A 21,859-nucleotide genomic window follows, 5' to 3' on the forward strand; every position below is an offset into this window, starting at 1 on the left:
CTCCAGGCTAAACAACCCCAGTTCCCTCAGCCGCTCCTCATAAGACTTGTGCTCCAAGAAACAAGGAGGAAGGCAAAGGGCTAAAGGAGCTGAGCAGACCGCTCCCTGTCCTGGGGGCCTCTGCAGTCCTGGGGCGGCAGTGGGCATCACGTCAGCCAAAGAGAGCGAGGCAGAGTCGTCCCAGATACAAAGAGGTAAATACTGGGAACCGTCAGTGCAATGGTGCAGTTCCCATCTCCTCCCTCCTCGTCCAAACCACCTCCCCATCATGCCACTTTCTTCCGTACACTCTTGCGTATGTATTACAACCAAGGCAACTCCTGTGCTCTGTAAGAAAACGGGGGCTGGCAAAGGTACTAACTAGCAGGCGCTGTGAGTAAAGGGAGTCGTGTGCGGCTAAGGTTAAAAGCATCCTCTTACTAGCACCAGGGAAAAGAGAATTTGCTGTTAATCTCCAGGTCAGAGACGGCTAACACTCAATCTGTGATTTGTTCAAGCAGGGACTTGGTGCTAAAGGTGGCCACAGTGCAGGAGGGGGCCTGCAAGTACAGACAGACTCAAAAGATGACATATCTGTGAAAATCTGAGCTACAAATCAACTGCAAGGAGAGGAGGAAAGGGATAGTGTGGACCTGCTTGGCCCCAGATGGTAAAGGCAGGACATGTAACTTCAGCCTTCCATTAGGGGGCTGTCTGGGTGGGCTGCCCTATACCCAGTGGTCAGCAATCAGCAATAATGTCCTCTTTGGGGCAAAGCTACCTGTGAAATGGCAGCAGGAAGCATGCCTTAAGGACAGCCACAAAAGGAAGAGAAAGGGAAAGAGGCAGAGCAGTAAGGGAAAAAAGAAAATTGACAGAGGAACACGCAACAATTTTAAAATTAATGCATATAGCTCCTCCCTGCAGGGAGGACACTTCTTGTCCTGCCCTTACTGCAAGAGCACATCTCTGTGCAAACAGCTCTCCGACTGCGGACATCTGCAGACCTCTGCCCCAGGACAACCCGTGGCCTGCCGCTGTGCTGAGCTGATCCTGCTGATGCATGGAACAAGCCAGAAATCGCTGGATGAGCACAGACTCAATTGGTTCCCTTGTGGCCTAACAAGGACCCAGCCCGACACAAGCCTGTCTCCCATCATACCATGTGTAATGACCTCCAAAGCAAATACTATACTGTGAGCCGGAAAAAACTAAGTTGTGGGAGGTTTGGAGACCTCCCTTGCAAGGTGGAAAAGTCACAGGAGACTGCAGTGAGTTGGCTGCACCCAAAAACACTTTGGCAAAGGGCTACACTGTTGAAACCCAAGTAGGAGCACCACAAGGAATAATTCCTTACCTTTGACAGTGATCTGGGCTGTGGCTTCGATCATGCCGAGGGAGGAGATGGCCACGCAGGTGTAGTTGGCAGACTGCATGATGTTATTCAGCTCCAGGACGTTCCTACCGACAGGCATCTCATCCTCTTTGGTCAATTCCTCCACACCAGCCATCCACTTCACGTAGGGCATCGGAGCACCTACGGCCACGCACGTGAGGTTCACGCTCCCCCCAGGCATCACCTCGTGGTTGCTCGGAGGGATAGAGAATCGAGGAGCAACACGCCGCACTGCAACAAGGAGGAGACAGCTAGTAGGGTCATAGAACCAGCAGAGAGCACTCAGTTGCATTGCGGGGGTACGTGAGGGGAGTTCAACATTTTTGCCTGTCTATCCCTCGGGACAGATAAAATGAAGTGCAAACGCTGTTCACTGCTTTGCCAAATTGCACACACTTTGCTCTCCTTCCTTAGCCACTGGCATCTTATTAGAAGAACTCATTAAGCGATGGCTCAATCCATTCCCTCCAAACATAGCCTTTTGAAATCATATTACTAACATGAAACATTCCTCCATTTAAATTACAACCCTCTAATTAGAGAGCATGCACAAATGCCAGTCACACACTCTCTCTGTGCAGGGCCCACGGAAGCTCTGCAAAACAGAATTACCTGCTCAATTTATTAGCTCTAAAGTAATGCAACTCATCCCCTAAACCTCGCAGGGTTTGGGCAGGAGCAGCAGAAGGGTTTCTGAATTAGCACATGTGTGCTGCTAAATAAAATATAATTCCTTTCAAAATGTGGCTCAGGTTCTACCTTGGCTCAGAAAAAATAGTCACCAGAGCTGCATGACATTGTCAGGGCCTGAACAGATCACCTTGCTGGGCAGGAGAGAACTAATCCTGACAGATGTGAGATCATATCCATTTTGACAGAAGAGAGCTGGGCTGGAAGAACCCTCCCCACCTTTGTGGCAGCACTTTGGGAGACGTATTCCTCCTTATTTCATTGCACAGCTTCTCTTCATATCAATCCCTTGCTGGGTATTTCATTCAAGACTTATTTGTAAGCAACTCTCAGCTACAATAAAGCTCTAAAGCTGCCTGCCATATGCATTCCCGTCAGGAAAATGACACTGAGAAATGAGGCCCCTTCTTCAGGGTTAGTGTTATGGGCCTATTTAAGTAAGGGTAGAGAAACAACTGTGCTCGGTAAATCTTTGTCTCCTCTGGGCAGGCTCATTTTAGTCTGTAGTTTAAAAGGGAAACTGCTCAAACGTGTCTCGCCCAGCAGCCCTGCTCTCCTCTAGCCTCCTCCACCAGAAAGGCATCCTCAGAACATCGGCCGGGTTCACGACTGACCGGCTCCCGAGGAGCCTCTCCCTGCCAATTACGCTCCGCCATCAGTGCATCGGGCTGGTGGAGCAGCGAACAGCCGCAGCGCTGCGGGAAGGTGGAAACTGGGCAGGAGCCTGAGCGGTGCCAGCTCACAACACGCGCCCGCACGACCGGCCTCACGGGCGCCGGGGGTCCGGGGGGACACGGCTCTGCTAGCCTGGCTCCTGCCACCATGGTGTCTCCGCAGACGGTAAAGCTGCTGACAGCCTGGCGAGGCGCAGAGGTGTCAGCTCCGCTTGCCAAGCTGACTCTCCCCAAATCAAATTTCTTTCTCTCTTTGATGATTCATCCCCAAACCAACAGGCTTGCAGAAATAGACTGAAGACGGAAGCCCCCACGCTAGCATGTACAACAGAGCTAAGACTTCGTGATAAATTAGACAATACTGTCAACATCGTGTGTGTACTACACATCGTCTCGGTGACAAAACAGGGCTCATTAGCTCCTTACCAGCCAGGGGAAGGATAACTTGCTTTGTCTTTTTTTTTTTTTTTTTTTGAATATCTAAATCCAAAGTCTTGCTGGTTGTTTCTTTTAATCAATTATTAAGTCTCAAATCAATAGTTACATGAGTGATCGTCAGTGAGGCGTTACCTGACTGACGGGGCAGTGCTCCCCAAACAAGACAGAACTGAAAGTGTACTCAAGTGCTACGCAGTCATGAGAATACAGATTTAACCTGATGGACATGGCAATGGTTCAACATGATGGCGTGTATTTCCAACCAAACATCCCAGCACCATTCGTTAAGAGTCAGGTTTCGTTTTCCAATGAACATGGTGTCAAATTACTTCAGGTAGAAGCTGTTCAAATTCTGTCCCCATCCAAGGACCAAACCCACCCACCCACACTGTATTAAAATAAAAAAGAGCAAACTTTGAGGATAAAGCCATAGGTATGCACAGAGCACTCACACGCATGCACCAGGCAAACAGGCTTGCAGGCGCTGGAGGCTATTACCTCCAGTCAGAGAAAGAAAGCGGTGTGAGGGCAGGATGGGGAGAGGGAAGGTGCACAGGAACTCACGTACAAGGACATGGGAAGATGAGACTGGAGGACAAGAGGCCACGCAGGAAAGTCAGAGCCCAGCATGCACAGATTTTGACTCCCAGCCCTGTGAGACCAGAGGCAGCACAGCCTGCTGCAGACTCCCCTGCACCACCCTGCGCTGTGCCCCCGTGTCAAGCACTGCTTTCAGGCTGCCATGCCGAGCCCATCAGCGCCACATCCCCCTTGATGTGTCCTGCAGAGGCAGTGCCTGTGGGCGCTGCAGCTGCCTCTCGCTGGGGAAGCCGGCAGCCGCCTGCCCCCTGCTCCCCTGTGGCCAGCATAGGGGAGATGCACTTCCAAAGGAGCTGGGGGCTCGTTCGGCAGCGCTTTGCAGGGCAAAGGGAAGGGCTGAGCCCCTTCGGAAGTGGCTCTCCCCTGTCCTACCCACACGTGAGCACCAGAGGTGGTTGGTGTGTTCATGTGCCTACGGAAGGGAGGAACGGCAAGGAAAACTCTCCTGCAGATCAAACTGTACAAGAGGGTGGGCAGGCTGCAGCGTCGCCAACCTCGACATGGGCCATGCCTCCTGCATGCCGCAGCCTGTGGCATGCCAGGAAGCTGTGCGGGGCCTCAGCTCTCAAGCCTGGCAACAGATGAGCAGTTAAACAGGCCTCTGTGGTGTATTTTCGCAACCCAGAATGGCTGAGCCGGCCTCCCCTCATCAGCACACCGGCAGAGCTGCTAAAAATGGATGCCACGTGTTGCGGTCAGCTCTCAACATGGGAGGTGGGAGGGGGTCAGGGCAATGCCTTCGGTGCAAGATCTGGCCCAGACGACACTCTGGCAGGAGCGCATGCAAAGGAAGGGTCGGGCTCCATCAGCCTCCCATCCTCTTGGGGGATAATTGGCAGCTTCTCGTCCCAGTCGTACAGAGGGAGAAGGGGAGATGCTGTCAGTTAGCATTAGTGAGAGCTGGCAGAGCTCTCACAGCAGCTTGCAGAGCACCATCAACACATTCCTCAGACTCAAGCCAGCGATTTAAGTCGCTTGCTTTTCTAGCATAAGAGTTTGGTAATAATTTAAATCAGTATAACTCCTCAAAAAGCAGCATTCTTAGAATTTCTGTCCAATTTACAAGTCAAATCACATGGGCTAGCACAGCCCATGATGCTACCTTAAGTGCTCCAGAAATTTTTGTTGTTCTTCATTTATTGCAGCAATGAAATTTCCCTTTTTATTACAATTTTCTTGACAAGAATTTGCAACATTTTTTTTTTAATCTTCTTTTTGGATAAAGACCAGAGAAGGTGGTTTGGAGGTTTTGCAAGAACAGCACAGGGAAAATTGCTGTGAATATTAAAATGATTTCAATGGACAATAGTATAATTCAGAGGTTTAGTTAAACCAGCAGACTGTCAAAAATGAGATTCATTGACATTCATCCCAAGAACAGGCATCGTAAGGGCTCTGTGCTGCTCCACTATTCAGCACACCTCCCCGTAGAGAGCATTCCCTGAGAAGTGAAGTGAAACCCTGGAGCAGTGAGCAGTGCAGCGCAACCTGAACCCGTGCCCTGGATCCCACAGGACAGGGAGAAAGGACAGCATGGAGACTGGTTCCCCACTCACTGGGGGGACCTTGGGGAGGAAGGAGGGGAGCAGGCAACACAACAGCCACAAAGGTTGAGATTGAGAAATGTTAATAATTCAGCATGCATTAACATGCACATTCCTTGCCTTGAGAGCAAAGAGCATGAATCGATTGCCCGGCTCCTTTCACCACCACAGGAGTGGCTGTTTTCTAACGTCTCAAGTTCCCTCTGAGGGTGACATTACCCCCTTGGAGAACCAGGGACCCCCCTCCCTGTTGCTGTCTGCAAGAGTTGTAGGCTCTGAGCTTTGGGCCGGTGCTGTTAGGCCCTCTCTCGCATGCTGAGACACTGCTGGCATAAAGCAAGGCTCTGCTGGAAACACAACAGTGCCGGGAGGACTGCCCATGCTTCCAAAACTGTGTGGTGCTGCTAGGGAAGGAGAAACCAAACTGCTTTCCCTGCTGGCTGTCTTGGCCACAGTACAGCTGAGCAAACGACAACGCTAACGCCTCTCCCTCTAGCTTGCAGAGATGCAGGGACCTCTCCTTGCCTGCTCTTGCTTCTGGGTTTCCTTCCCACCGTGCCCACTGGCATCTAACCCTGGGGTCCATCCTCCTCCTCCAGACACCCCCATCGCAGGCTCGTTGGGTGCTGCCCCACGGCGATGGAGAGTTGTGCCTGTGCTCTGCACGCTTCTCTGCTCCTCTCTGGGGCAATCCCAGCTGCTCTGGTCCTGCACCACTGTCCTGACATCCTCTCACCTTTGCTCTTTCTCTGCACTGAAGTCCTGTCCGCTCTGAAGGAGGACCAGCACTGCCTGGGCTGTGCTGCTCCTCCCTAGCCCCCAGCACAGCAAAGGCAAGTTCTGAGGGCTCTGCTCTAACCTCCTGACTGGGATGAGTAGTTGAGAGTGATGGGGGGGCACGTCTTTGAGAAGGTGACACTGCCCAACTTCTTTATTCCAGCCAGGCAAGCTGGTGCATAGGGTGTGCTCTCGCCCTCACCACACTGCTACCCATCCCAAAACTCCCACCTTCCTTAGGAACCACCTCTTCAGAGCTGGGAAGGAGTGAATTTAGGAGATATCCTCAAACATGATCATCGGTCTGCATGGTTTACTCATCTGTAGACACCTTTCATCTCTCCCTAGTGCTATCATTTTAAGGAAGGACTTCAAATGGAAAGGCAGTTGCTGGAGTCTCACAATCTATTGACAGAATCAACAGCAGGAGAGGAAAAATTGGAACCAGAAAAAATGCATTTACAGTCTAATCTTGTGCTCAAACAATGCTGTACTATTTATGCTCCCAATGCATCCTTGAGTGCTGACATTTTATAGACAATTTCCAAAACAGGGCCTTGCCATTTTTGGATTATATTTCAGCTATAACTTTTAGGTCTAATTATTTGCGCTGACAACCACATATAAAAGAGGATATATCATTACAGTGGTGCAGCACTGGAGACACATCAGCATTCAGCATACTGACATACTAATAGCAAAGTAAGGGAGAGCAAGATTGTGGAGCTATGCAATTTGCATTCACTCTCCGAAATTTCTCTGATGAAAATAACACAACATTAAGGAGGGGAATAAGAGAAAAGATCCACTGTATCAAGATAAAATAACTCGTTAATAAATAACCTTGTAGCAGTCACAGAGCAATAATTAAATGCATGGGTGAGCAGTACACAGTTTTAAGTAAAGCTGGAAAAATGTAGGATGTAATTATCAGTGCCAAACAAATTATAAGCACGGCAAATCCCAATGGAATATTTAGAAACTAATTTCTGGCCTCACATTAAATATTTGTGTACGTGGGTATTTTTGGTGGGGTGGGAAGGAGGAGCCGACACAAAGAATGAGAAATTATCCACTCCTGCTGGCTTGTATCCATTCTCGGCTGCCTCCCCTCAGCTAAACCATGCGGCTAAAACGTTTAAGTGCCCTGTCAAAGGTTTATTCTCCAGAGGTGCCTAAGCCATCACAGCAGTGCTCTAAATTCACTGAAAACTGGGAGGCTTTGGGCCTTGGCTTTAATTTCTTCTCTTTTCTGCCTTGTTCTCATTTTTCGTCATTGTCTTGGGCTCAGGTAATTTTATCCTCTACGAAATCTATTTTTAGAAGGTAAACAACAAGGGCCTCGTGCCTCAGTAAATGAGAGCACGTTCCAGGGAGAGAAACGGGAGCGAAGTCAGTGTACTGGAACAACTGCTATGACAACTTGTTAAAACTTGTTCCAGTGATGATTATAAGATCAACCCATGCAGCTGCCTGATGGCATGTGTGAGAGGAGCTAGGGTCTCTTCCCCGTGCCACCCGGGAGCAGTGCCGGGCCGGAGAGCCGCTGCGAGCATCCCCCTCCTCCAGCGCGTGTGGAGGGACGGACCCGCACAGTACCTGTTCGGTGAAGGAGGCAGCTCTGGAAACCAGCTCAGGACTTCTGCCAAAAACACCAGCTTTCCTCAGCATGAAATCATGAGTGCCTCAAGCTAGGCCTGGAACTAGATTTAATTTAAAAGCTGGAGCTGCCTTTCGCTATTGTCCTTTATTCACCTCTGGCTCCCTGAGGGCAGCGGGACAGAGCAGGGCAAAGCACAAATCGGGTTCCGCTGAGTGGCTATGAGCTCCTGCGCACGTCGCCACGGGCCTCCCTGAGCCACCCGAGGCAAGGCTGGGGCCGTTCCCAGAGCTCCCCGCTCTTCCCAGCCCCAGGGAAGAAAGGAGAGGCAGACCCGCTCATGCAAAGGGCCCTTGTCCGAGCATGGAGAACTGGCCACCCCCCGAGCAGGGACTGCCGAGGAGCAGGGAAGCTGCCTCAGCACGAGGGCCTTGCATCTCTCAACCAGCTGCTCTTGCTGCCCTGTCGCAAGGGAGGGGGCTGCTGGGTTCTTCTCCAGCTGAGATCAAAAGTAAGCTTTTCGCCTCTAGAGAAAGTAAAAACTTTCAAAGCTACAGGAGGAATCGAGGAACCCGCTCTCCCTAGCAGCTCGCGAAGGGACTGGAGATCATTCTGATCTCCGCTTCCAAAGATTGCTCTTGCTCTCCGGCCAGAAAGCAGCAGCAGTTTAGAGGTATTAGACTGGCACCTAGCACAGGTAATGGGTTAGAGAAGGACCCCACATACAGTAGCATGCACTTCTTCCCACCCTACCTTTGAACAAAACCGCCCTGGCTGGTATTTGCATGCAAAATATATTCTGTGCATTTTAAATCTCAAGCAACAAAGGCATGCAAGCAAAGTATCAATGCCATCACCAGAGTCACAGCAAACAGTAAGCAGATTTCGTCAGGCACACTGTGGCCGTGCCTGGAAGGGAGCCAGAGTCTGTAGGGCCCCCTCCCCTTTTGGGGATGGCTCTCGTCTCCCTACTGGAAAAGTCCCATCTGACGTGGCGTACTGTAGATGGATAAGAAGTGAAAAGGACCAACCTTCTCGCTGATCTGAGAGATGAAAGTTTGTTTTGTTTGATGGCAGAGTGCGATGAAGATGAGGAGGGAATAAAAAAAGACAAGGAAAAACACAGAGAGTAAAAACAGGCCAAGCTTCATCTGTCCGCACACCACTGAAACGACAAGACAAGACTACAGAGGTCAGCCATGACTTCCCACCGCGCACACACACCTCCATGTCGTGGACAAGAGCGTGCCACACTCGCACCGTTCTGGCCCGGAGCAGGACCGGCCCCTCCACCTCCCTGGCCTGCTCACTGCTTGTTGACGCAGGGCAGAGGGGACTGCAGGTCCCACACGTACTCACGTGGAGGGTGCTTCGGGGGCAGCCCCGCGCTGGGCCAGATGCTGGAAGCACAGACACATTTACATGTGCAAAACACTCAGGCACACGCACAGAGCAAGGGACTCCAGCCATCACACAGACTGACGTGCTCCCACACACCCACGCCAGCTACAAAGATGATGGCAAAGGCACTTTAAACCCATTGACCACACACTAGGAAGAGCATATACATAGATCCGAATTTTATCAAGTGTGAAAGAAATGTTCCAAGTGGTGAATGGAAAATCTTCTACCATGAAGAGCGGCTCCCCCTCTCCAAACAAAGAGCTAAATGCAGCAGAGAGGTATTAGGCAAGTGACAGACATGCGCAGTCTCAGCTGGGCTCAGTTTCGGGAGAGCCTTATTGGTACACTGTGCTGCGAGTGAGAGATAGACAAGAAATCAGAAGGACAAAAACACCCAGAGAGAATTGAGCAGGTCCCAGTTTTTGTTCCTGCGGGAGAGACAGTAGAAGGTTAGTTGCATTTTCCTTATAGACATAGGAGATCTTATTTCTCCAGCAGGAGTGACCTCACTCCAGCTACAGATCTGTGGAGTATCAGCTGTAATCGAACCCTTGCTGAGAGAATACAGAAGTAGATTTGATAGTTAAAGACTGCTTATGAGTCACATTTTTGATGGGGGAAGGAGAAGGTAGGGGGAGGAATTTGCTTTCCAGCAGAAACACTGCAAATTAGAGAACAGCATGTGGCATTATACAGTGCAACAGTACAGTCAGCCATTTCCAGCAATTAGAGGACAGGATTTTAACCAGCACTGACATGGTACAGACCAGGCAACAAACTGCCAATAACAGCTACAATAGTGGCCTACGAAGTGTAATGGAGCTTGCAGGAGAACAGCAAGTTGTTTATGTTTCTTCAATTGAACTGATACCAGGGGACCAGAACCAGCCAACTCAGAGCTTAACCGGCCTGCAAGCAAGGGCCACATCCAGCAAGGACCCGCACCAGGACATCCTTAAAACAAACAGTCCTAACTTAAGGCCCAGGTTTCCTCTGGCCTGCTTCAGACAGGGGATTTACCTCTTGGTCCATAAAACATTAACATAAGGCTCATTTAATCCTGTGAGACCCCGTGATGGGAGGGAACCTCTTTATTGCTGCTCCCAAGCCACCACTTTATTTCCTAATCTAACAGAGCGTATCACATCTGCATGGCCTCAGCAGACAGCAAAGGTCTTCAGTCTTCTGCTTGGCTCTTCCCAACAGGGAGGATTTGTTTCCTGCCACTGCCCGGGAAGAACAGTGCTTCTAGCAAACCGAGCGTACCCATGAATGGCTGCATTTCTGGAAAGCAGCACTAACCTCTCAATAGGGCAATACAAACTCCAATTGCTGCAAACCAACCTGCTGCACCCCTTGGGACTGTGCAACTGAATGGCAAGAGGCTGGTGAAGGGTGTAAGACTGGGCAATGATGCTGAAACAGCTACGGGAACACCCATCCCCGTTGCAGAAGCACAGCAGCTGCAGAGCCTCTCCCTGCTCTCGGGAAGGGCTTGCTGCGGTGCCTCTTGGTCTGCCCATGGGCAAGGAGAGGGGTGCTGCTGCAGCTGGGGAACGGCCAGGAGCTTTGTTTTGGGGAGCCCAGCAGGGATTGCACTGCATCAGTGTGCGTGGACATGAGGCGGCTCCAGCAGTGGCTTTCCCCACGTGTTGACACTTCAGATTAGAGTTGGAAAGGTGAGGAGACACATGTGAAACACGCTCATTCAAACAGATTACTTTCTGGTCTGTCAAACAGGAACAAGTTTGAGGCCTGCTATTTGTCACTAATTGCTGGATTATCTCTTAATCTCTTATTATATTAGTGGCTTATGGGGAATAAAAACCAGTAGCAGGCTATTTTGGAACAGCTGTAAGGCAGGTGGGAACACCTGGGCAAAAAGTTCTCTCTCCTTTCCCTTCACTTAATGCTTAAACAGCTGCTGCTTTATCTGAGATAAACCTGATAAATGGTAAATTGAAAGTTTCATCTCCTTACAGATCCCATTCACATGCTCCCTTATCTCCAGTTCTCTATCCATGTCACTCCTAAGCTAAGAAGCATGTTTTACCAACAGGTTTTCTGCTTTTTTACAAAACAAACGACTCTGAGCAGTGACAGCAAATAATATCTGCCCCCCATGTAGGGATAGAGGATTTAAGGCTGGAGTTACTCAGCGTATCCCCTGTGCAGAATACCACGGCTCACTAGCCACTCTAGCGTGCTCACACGAACCTGAGCTGCCTGGCAGCTAACTTAAACATGCCAGTCTATGTGCAAGACAGAGCAAGCCAAGTCACAGCAGAAACGTCACCAGAGGATAGCGAACTCCAGAAGATAAAAATGGGGCTCCTTTTGAGATCCAAGTTGAAACAGCAAAGAAGCAAAGAGCGAGGCCGTATCAGAGACGCGTCTGCCAGTCCTGACTGTCAGATGGCTCCAGCGCTCTGCAGGCAGAAATTCCCACGCTGACTGATTTTGGCTTTTACCCTACCACAGACATGCTCATCTTATGCAGCAGCAGCAATACTCTAACCACAGCATGTTGTTGCAGAAAGAATGAGTTTGGGCTTATGGGAGGCTCTGCTTTTGTGTATTCTCGGGCATTAGCTTCCTGAAACAAGGCAGGGAGCTGTGGCCAGGATATGAATGCACAGGTCTGTGAGTTTAGATCACTAGCTCTAACAAAGGAACACATTTCTAAAGCTTTTCAGAGTGAGAAGCTAATACTTCCCTGAAAGCAACAAGGAAGTTCATTATCCCAATTGGCTCTGCAATTCTGCTGGGAACTGTCAGCAACTGTCCTGTGCCGAAAACCCTCTGATGCTATGCAAGGCATTAATACAAAGGCAAACCCAGACACTTTGGAATCCAAAAGACACAGAGGTTAACAAAAACTGAGAGAGGGATGAACCTGTCCCTGCTTATCTCCAAAAGCACATCTTGTGTCTCAAGGACTCCACATAAATCAAATTTCATACTTTACAGCCTTTAGAGGTATAGAGGAACAAAAGGACAGATTGTCTTTTTTACGCCAGATTACATGAGAATAAGACAACCTCCCATTATATGTGATGAACAATGTTCTCATGCCACAGTGATGAGTATATTCCATCCTAGAGACACAGACAGGATGCTCAGGGTGCCCAGCCATCTTTCCCGTTCATAGTGCACGCATATGCATGCATGAATTCAATTAAGAGCAGAAAATCTCAGAGCACCAGAGATGGATTTCCTAACCCTTTGTGCAAGTGGATATGGGAGGGGAGGGAACGGACATTTAGTCAGCGCAGATACGCGGGCCTAATTGTTTCACAGACGTCTAATGCAGGTCATGTGGGGAGGAGGGGGAAATAGGTTTCCAAGTCCGTTTCTGTGTTGCGTTATCATGCGCTGAGCCACCAGCCACTCTCCTTCTATTTTGCATAAAGGTCATTTTACAAATAATCAGACTTGAGCCTCACATTGCACTTTTAACCATCAAAGGACTTTGCAAGGAATAAAACTGTTAAGCTTTTTTAGTTGAGTTCTGTAAAGCACGTTGAAATCTTTAGATAAAATGTGCTAGCAGAAGGACAAAGAACTATTATTTATTAAACCATGATCATTATAATCATTACAGCATAGCAAAATGCTCATAGAAACACTGACAGTGAACACACTTCACCCCAGGAGAAAACATGACGAAAATATTCATAGTAATATATGGGGAAGAGAAAACTTGGCAGAAGCCTCTACGTGCCTCTGCGGCTCTGAAGCCAGCCAGCTCCAGTACGAGGACACACACAGTCACAGCAGCATGAACCACAGTGCTGACTGAGCAGCAAATATCTGCTGGTGCTGAGCACTGCGCAGCTCTGGCCACGCCGCTGGCTACGCTCACCCCAAGTCTGTTTACATCTAAGCCAAGGTGCCTCTGCCCAAACTACAGCTGCTCTGACTTTGGCTATAGCAGTAGCTTCAGCATGGAGCAGCACCCAGGGGCAGAGGGAATGAAGTTAAAAATACTGAAATCCCATTAAAAGGAGTGCACTTTCTTCATCAAAGGGTCATTGCTTTGTGTTGCATTGCTGTACTGCAGCATTCTCTTGAGGCCAGGACTACCCAGAGTGTACAAAGGCAGACCACGGCCCTTTCAGACCCGTAGCCCTCCTCAGCCATGTACCAACTGCTGAGGCTCTATTGTTACTCTGTGGCCTCTATCGCAGCCTGTTATTGCTTCTTCTGATGGTCCAGGGCAGACATCTGTCCGAAGCAGCAGTCTGGGTCATCCGGTCTGATTCAGCTGCCGTTCATGTTTCCTGTCATCCAGGCACCTCCCTCGCAAGTCTCTCCGGTCTCTGCTTGTCTGTGATCGCTGCCAGGCCCTCGAGCACCGGCAGTGCCCCTCTCTGGTCAAGTCACGCCACCCCCCGCAGCCCTGGGAGAGGCAGGTTTAATGGAGCACACTGCCAGAAATGCACGTATGGCTGGGTTGTAAATAAATGTATTCCCCGGTATTTAGCCATTTTTCAGACATGCCCAGTTTTGGTCGCTGACTGTTTGACCACTGTCCTCAGCTTTTACTCTTCCCCTGGCAACACCCTCGAGCTTTGACTGCTGTTGCTATTTTGGCTGTTATAATATCACGTAAGCAGAAAATGTCCTTTTTAAAGGCTTCAAGTCTTGTTGCTCCAGGCCCATGTCAGTCATTCAGAATTATTATTATTTACACAAGGTCCCCACTGCAGTAAGCATCATATAGCCACAAGCAGCCATTTCGGTGCGCTCCCTCCGTGCCTGAGCCTAAGCTACCGCCAAGTCCCCAAGTGTAAAACCCTGCGGAGGCCCGAGAATCGCTGCTAGGGACAGAGCCACAATCCTAATTTCATTTTGGGTGAGGGCTCCTTAGTGAAACTTGGCAAATAGAACTTCAGACTCCAAGCAAGGTTCCCTGCTGCCAAATGCAATACTTGCCTGGCCTTTCAAAAAGTAGATCAAGAAAGCACAGATTTTTGCAGTAATACCATTTCTATTTACTGTAGTTTGATTTACTAGTTTGCGATTTGGGGACAGAGGAGACAATCCAGTTTTAAATGGTCTTTCTTTAAAATCAGCTGTGCAGCTGCTTCTCTACAGTTGTGTAGCATTTTGGGCCAGGGAACGCGCTGCACTTGCCCCACTGGACTATGCCTTGAAGGCCTGAAAAGCAGCACTTAAGTGAAAACTGGGCAGCAGATTTCTCATTTGATGGGAAGTATGCAGCCAATGCTCCAATAAGTACTATTCTAATAGCATCTGCATTGCTCACTGTTCCGTAGCAGCACTGGGGAACACACCTAGTGAACTCCACAGTGTATTAATAAGGATATTCTTATACACAGTCTTCCTGCTCATCTGCTACATTGAAGTAGGAAAAAAAATAATGCCACATGTAGAGAAAGAGAAGGGCAGACAAAACCTCTCATACAGGGAAATAACAGTGCCTTTATTGAGGGCAGCACCACACAGGCCACCACCTTCACAAGCATTTCATAGGACAAGACTTTTGGCTGCAAATACTCCTCTTTGTGCAGATGTCCCTGAAGCTGTAGGCAAGTGAAGAGTGAAACGTATTCATAAAAAAACAATAATGTAGGTGAATCGGTGCAATTATACTATGTTCCCAGTAAGCATGACGAAATGACACTAGGTCCAACCTGCCTTCTACTCTTAAATCAATTTCTTGTATGTCTTTAATCAACTTCTTGGATTTTTGCTGCTAAATTAGACAGTAAGCTCTCTGGATTAGAGGAATCACATCTTCCATACATTTCTATTCCTTTCCCTTCTCCCTGCAGCACCATCAAGTCCCAAATCTAATCATTGTTACGATGTGCTGTGGTACATGTAACCATGGACCACAAATGGATGAGTGTTCCTTCATCTAGACCAGCACTGGCAAGCACGCTTGGGCTGAAAGGGCAGGATAGCAATATGCCACCGTGCCCCCCCTGAAGTCCCTGCTATGCTCCAGATAGCCACCTTCCCCTGGCATGCTCCCCGCTCTTGCTTTCACTCTGTTCTTGCTCCTCTAATGGTCCGGATGTTTTCTGCCACTCTCCATGCATGGAGGGCTGAAGAGCAGCAGTGGGAGGCAGTCAGCTCCCAGTGCTGGTCCCCAGCCCCATCCCGGCTCTGCAGCAGCAGCCAGATAGACCTGTCAGTCCAGAAGCAGAAGGCTTATGAGGGTTGCTTTCCAGCACACTTAGTAAGATGAAAATAATAGCTTCAAGGAAAATGCATCCATTTTCCTTTACAAATCCCTGGTGTGGAAATGTTTTAACTTTTAATGAAGTCCATCTGTGCAGAAGTGCTGGCTCTGAAGGAGAGACAAGACACTGGCGTAGCCTGCCCCTTCCTCCTCTTGTTCTTTCATTGATATTAGGAAGCCCTGAGCAGCGCCTGGATACTCCTCAGCACCCAGTATCTTCCTTTGTTAGCATGAAAAGTACGATAGAGATGCTAATGAGCCTGTGCTTTCTAACAGAGCACACTCACAAAGGATTACCTGGGAGGGTAGGAAAGGGGAGGACATCAAAACCATAAACCCCGAGAGTCAAGAGATAAACAAACATTTGAACTATTAAAAAACCAATAGGCTGTAAATGAGAGCAGGCACAAGCAGTCCTGAGAACTATGTTAGTACTGCTGCTCAGTACTCAGCACCCCTCCCGAGAAAGTGGCCAACTTCTTGGGTATTCATCGCAACAGGTCAATCATGATGAAACCACCATGCAGTGGCGGTGCAGCCGACACACTTAATTTCCACTGTAATTTAGCATTAATTAATGTCTTCTCTAGCAAAGATGCAGGCACTTTCTGAAGACCCTACTGGAAGTCACTGATCCGTCTAATGACAACACTGTAGGACTATCACAAGAAGAAAAAACAGGGATTCTTTTATTCTGCATCCCCGACCTGAGAAAGTAAGATATTTTCATTTTTTAACTTGCTTGTTAAAGAAATACAATGCTGTTCTTGGTTTGACTAACTTTTTGAAGTCATTAACTAATACAGTAACAATATGATTTTTTTTTGTAGAACATTTGCTATCAGAAACTGTAAGCACAAATATCATCTAGGACCTAGTATGCATAGTGAATTTAATCTGATAATAATTTACGGGGTATCCTGTCTTAAATATACAGCAGGGCTTTATCAGGATCACACAGGTTGGCGACTGACATTGTAAAGATTATGTGCAATAAAAAGGCTTGTTCCAAAAATTTATGTGTAAGAAAATGATGGTTAACAGCAAAGTGTATGTCTAAGAACATGCTTTCTTCGGTGAATGTCAGGATCCTCTCACACGTGCAGACCATCCAAGGCCCATGCCTAGTCCAAACAGGACAGACGAACCTTGCTGAGCAGCAAGCCAAGGGGAAAATTCAGTACACTCCTCAGTCTTACAGGATTCACTTGCTAAATTAAAGAGCATTCATTAGTAAGAAATCGGAAAGTTGTAAGAGGAGGTTTTTCTACCTCTTGAAGCTCCTGTGCCTTTTTTCAGCAACACCTCTACAGAAAACAGAACATTGAGAGTCTGAGCATGTCACAGGAAGCAAAAGCATCCTACATACTGCAGCAAAACGGCTGGGTATCCACACAAACCTGTGCAACAACAGCCAACCTGGTAACTAGGATCCTTTCCCTCAGAGTGCAAAGTGACAATCTGGGATGAGTTTTAGTACAGCTTGCCTGAAAAATGAACTTGCAAGAACACAGGAAGTTTAAAATCATCCGTAATTACATTGTGAGAGTGAAATGAGTGATTCCACTGCATAGATACAACTTCATCTTCTGAATATGCTTAATTGGATACTTCAGTCTTCCCGAGACTCTTGTAATCCAAATTACGCTGCAAAATAAAAGAGCAGTCCCCCAGAATAAGCAAAGAAAACAACGCCAAAAGCCACCCCTAGAAGCAAACACACAGCATGTGAAGACTTAATCATTCTCATGTCCTCTTTCCATACTAACCAATGCATACAGAGCTTTAAGATTGTATTTTCTTTCTTCAAAACAGAGGAAGGAAGAAATGAAGATGAGATTTTATTATTACATAGTTGATTTACTACATGGAAATAAAATCTGGTTCTAACTTCCTAACAAACAATGGGTTGCACCAGCACAAGAATCTTCTTTCTCTTCTTGGGAAAATCCATAACTACATTTCCCAGGGGTTCCTGTTCAGTGGCTCTGGTTATAGAGTTTCATATAAAGCAGCACATTTTTTTTCTTGCTGAAATTAACAGAAAGTGTACAGGGAATTTAGCCCTTGCTTCTCTCCAAGCTAACTCAAACACCTTTAATGTAGAGAAAGAAAACTGGCAGGAGACTGTCCTGATGTAAAACCTAGTTACTCTGGAATGTTGAAAACACTTTTAAACCAGCAACATAGCATAACCATTAGAAAAATCACTTTACATGAATTGCGGCTAATTTCCAGCAGGTTCCCAGTGTGAGCCATTAATACCCAGAGGCTGAATCATTGGTGCATAGAAGATGGATTAGGACAACTCCAAAAAGCTGTTCAGTTTTTAAAGATACACATTCCAAAGAAGAGGCACCTATAGCTGAGCACCTTGCTCATCAGAGTATGACTGGTTTTATACCACTCCACCAAAGGTTAGTTTATACTAAGAGGATTAAGCACCCAATTAAAATAACTATGACACAAAGTTAAGGAGTTCAAGGGAGAAGGGAATTCCAATTCTGCCCATATTTCAGCATTTTACATAACACCATATAAACAGCAAAAACAGATTTCCAGAAATGTGAGTCAAACCGAATGTGGATCAAAGATCTTGCTGTTTTTTGAGCAAAAGGCCACATCACACAAACCACAAAGTGTGATCAGGGCACTAAGACAGAGAACACACTCCTTCACTGAAAGCCATGGAGCCTTTTGGGCAGGAGGAGAATGATCCCCTTGGGTGGAAGCTGCTCTTACCTCGAACGTAAAGGTTAGCTGGGGCAGAGTAGCGGGTTCCTGCGCTGTTGGTTGCAACACATTCATATTTGCCTTGGTCTGACTCCTCGCTGTTCTCTATTTGCAGAGCTCCTGTACACAAACAAGATGACACAGACAATTCAGGTTATGGCAAATCTGGTAATCGAACAGCCAGCCTCAGAAAAGGAAGGCCATGCCCCGCGCTTTTAAAGTATCTTCCTGGATAAATATATCGTGATGTTGTTCCCTGGACTCACAGGGTACCAGCATGCAGCCAAAAGGTACCCAGTCTGCTGTTAGAAGCTTGTGAAATTGATTGTTGTTATTTTTTTAACGTACAGGGAACCAGTTACTGATATATTTCTAACCACCCCAACCACTTATATTCATTGCTTCAATAAAGGAAAAAAACATACACATACACACATATTAATTACAGCTTTGTATGGGACTCCTGTCTAATAAAAGAACCTTTAATAAGCCTTTAATCAAAACAGCCAAACGCAAAGCACACTAACTGTAGCTGTTTGTTTCTTATCTGATGCACACAAAGCCTAGCAAACGCTCAACAAATTGCGGCCTTCCTGCAGAAACTGGCAGAGTCCCATCTCTCCCACCGCACCACCCCTCCTTCCAACAGACAACCCCTTTTGAGAAAACACTTCGCCTTTCGTCAGCTTTCTCCACATCAGTGATCTCCTTGTCCTTTCAGATTTCATTATACTTGATACAAAAAGATTAGAAACTCAGTCTGAGACATCAAAGATATACACGAAGGCAATACACCCATTTTGCCACACGGTGCTCATGCGAAAGCCACCCTCCCTTTGTCCGGGCAGTGCCTGCTCCTCCAGCTTTGGGTCGGGAATAGTCGCTTAGCCCAGACTGCATGTTCCTTGGGACATGATCTGATCCCCTCCCTGAAGTGCCAGATGCATGAGGGGCACATCTAAATAATTGCAATAATCGCCAGAGTACAAAGAACAGCAATTTACATGGGGAACCTGTGGAGTGCCTATGATGTGGATGTGAGCGCTGGTCTGAGGTGGTTTCCTCTCATCTGCTCAGCATATTCCACTGGTGTCCAGCACCACTTGGCTTGGCAGGCTGGTCTTTCATCCAACTTCCTGCCTAGCACAGATGACTGCAAAACCGGTCACATCTAAACTCCCCTAACTGGGCCCCATATGCAGACTAAAAGATGGAGATGCGCAGAAAGAAAGAAGCAGATGTATATGACAGCAAGCTGGCACTGCAGGAGCGAACGGCCGTTGGCCAGAGGCTGAAGCGGCTGGTGCTCAGCCTGCTTCCCCCAGGCAACGTGGGAATAATTTTTAAAGTGCCTCCAAGTGCTCAGATTCTGCTGGTTAGGATTGCCTGTAAGAAGGGAACTCTGCTCACAAACCATATACCGAACTAAAAGAAGACATTAACCCCTTTGCTTGTAAGGATTTGAACTCATTTCTGCCTGCCACGGTTCAAAACGACCACTGAGAGCGGCACTGAGAATTGCTGGTGAAATTGCCTTCTCCCTTCTTGCTGGTTCAAGCTGCAGAGGTCAAACTCAGTTTTTCATATCATCAGAACAGAAGAAAAACTAATGTGAATCAACCACTGCCACCTACATTATTTAGAAGGATAAATTGAGACTGTAGCATAAGTCTATATGTCATGGGGAAAAATGAACTTCCCTGGGTTGTGCCATATAATAAAAATGATGTACAGAGCCCTCCCTATTGTTGCATTAGTGCTGGAAATGAGGCTCCAGCTAGACAGAGAAAGCTTGTTTGCAGAAGTCTTTCCACCTACTAACAAAAGGAGCTGCCAGCTTTCCCTAGCCACGGCACTCCCTGGACACCACAGGCCAAAGCCTACAGAGCACTGCTGCTTAGTTCAGGGAGAATGCTGAATTTCTACATGCTGTCTGGGAAAAACATCTTCAAGCAGACAGCAGCATGACAGGCAGCGGAGCAGGAGGAAGCTTCCCGGCATTGACAAGACACAGAGAATGAGAGAACTTAGAAATGGAAAAGACCTATTAGATTATCTTGTGCATCCCCGGGGGCCAGGGCAGGATTGCTCCCTGTTGTAAATGTACTTGTGTTCTGTCCAATCCCATTCTGAATGTGCCGAGTGATAGGTCTTTCACCACTTCCTCAAGGAATTGATGCCACAGCCTAGTTATGCTCTCTGTCAGGAGGATTTTCCTAGAACTCACCATGTATTATCCCCTTCTTAATTTCTGCTCATTACTCTGTGGGCATGCATGTGCTGTAGAGTTCATTCTGAGTGCTTGTATGAGGCTTGGCTGGGAAAAGCTGTTTGCTGCAAAACATACCCAAACTTAAAAAAACCCAACCAAACAAAAAAGAGTGGATGTCACCACCCTGAGGAAGAGCCTATCTCTGATTTAGCCTGTAGCCTCATCAGCTGGCTGGGCTGAAAGCAGAGCCAGCTTCAGGTGACAGGCAGTGGTGTCTGCCTAGAAAAAAGTAAGATCCCTAGATAATTCTGCCATGAACACATACCTTTTTACATGCCCCTTTTAGCCATTTAATACATATTGGTATTTATACCCTTTATACTTGCGATCACCATGTCGCCTAAATGTTGGTTAGTCAAACTATTTTTTCTCTCTAGGGACCTCAACATCAGTGCTGGAGAGAAAAGGGGAAAACATAAGAGGATGAAGAAAATGAAGGCAGAGGGGAGTTTCAGATTACATGCTATTATTGCCTGTCAGTTTTGCAGCCAGCGCAGACCGATTTCTAGAATCATATTATAAACATGTAACGTGTCAGCAACTGCCTACAACCTGCTCAGGGACACTGGGCAAGGGGTTCTGGTTTTGTCTGGGTTGGCGTGACTATTCAAACTATGGCATGTCAGGAGCACAAGAGAACCCAGAAAGCAGAAGGAAGTTAACGTAAACCTCTCAACTGAACCAGAAAGAAATCCGTTACTGCAATAAATCATCGTTAGACAAACATACAGATCCCGCAGTATAGCTGACAGCTAGCAGAAAGTGGAAGGATCATGGGAAACTGATGGCAGTCAGCGGGACTACAGGGGTTTTCCTGAAGGACAACCTACAGCTATGTGATGGATACAAGTGTAGGGTATCTCAGGGTACAGAGATTTATGAATAAAGTTAAGAAGTTCAGACATTGCTCGGATCAGAAAGCTGGAGCATCTGAAATGCATCTGAGCCTTGGGAAAAACTCCCTAAGTGTAATATGCTCCAGACCAGGATGACTAGTTCAGTTACCCCAGAGAAAGGTAAGAGCTTCATCTCTTGGACGGTTCAAGTCTAGGCTGGACAGGACACAAGGAGCTACAGGAAAGGAAGCACTGAGTTCCGAGTAGCTCCTTTCCCTGAAGTTCATGGAAGCTGTATCCAAAGACCCTCAAAAGCGCAGTGAATTCTTCGCTTTGACAAGTGCAAAGCACTCGATTTCTATTCCTAGCCCTGTCAACATCTCATCTTATAATCTTCTGTGCCTTTGCAAACCAGGGCTAGGAAGGCTGATTTACTTTTATTCATTACTTTGGGATTTATGTTGTGCAAGTTGCTGAGTAAGGTCTTGTTCACATGGGATGTTACTGCAGACTTCTTATATGGACTCCTCAAATGCTCCTGTGCCAGGTGCCTTGTTCTCGTTTGCATAGCCGAGTCCTGATGTGCAATCAGATAGCACGGCTTCACTGGATGCATGAGGACTATCTACCATCAGGACGTGCACATGTGTACAGAGAGGAGCAGTGAACAGCTTGTTTGGGAGCTCGTGGGGCTCTGCAGCG

At 47.6% G+C, this 21,859-nt stretch overlaps 1 protein-coding gene across 2 annotated transcripts in view; it reads right to left on the minus strand.

The window, feature by feature from the left end:
- PTPRF (protein tyrosine phosphatase receptor type F) overlaps window positions 1-21,859 on the minus strand; it is a 260,445-nt gene that overhangs the window by 75,748 nt on the left and 162,838 nt on the right. For both annotated transcript variants that reach the window (XM_075155994.1, XM_075155995.1), the window contains exons 5-6: window positions 18,059-18,169; window positions 1,337-1,606 (exon numbers count right to left, since the gene is read on the minus strand). In XM_075155994.1, the coding sequence (XP_075012095.1) occupies window positions 1,337-1,606; window positions 18,059-18,169 (381 nt within the window). The remainder of the gene's footprint in view (window positions 1-1,336; window positions 1,607-18,058; window positions 18,170-21,859) is intronic.

Source organism: Calonectris borealis, chromosome 8, assembly GCF_964195595.1.
Source record: "Calonectris borealis chromosome 8, bCalBor7.hap1.2, whole genome shotgun sequence".
In the NCBI taxonomy this organism is placed as follows: Eukaryota; Metazoa; Chordata; class Aves; order Procellariiformes; family Procellariidae; genus Calonectris; species Calonectris borealis.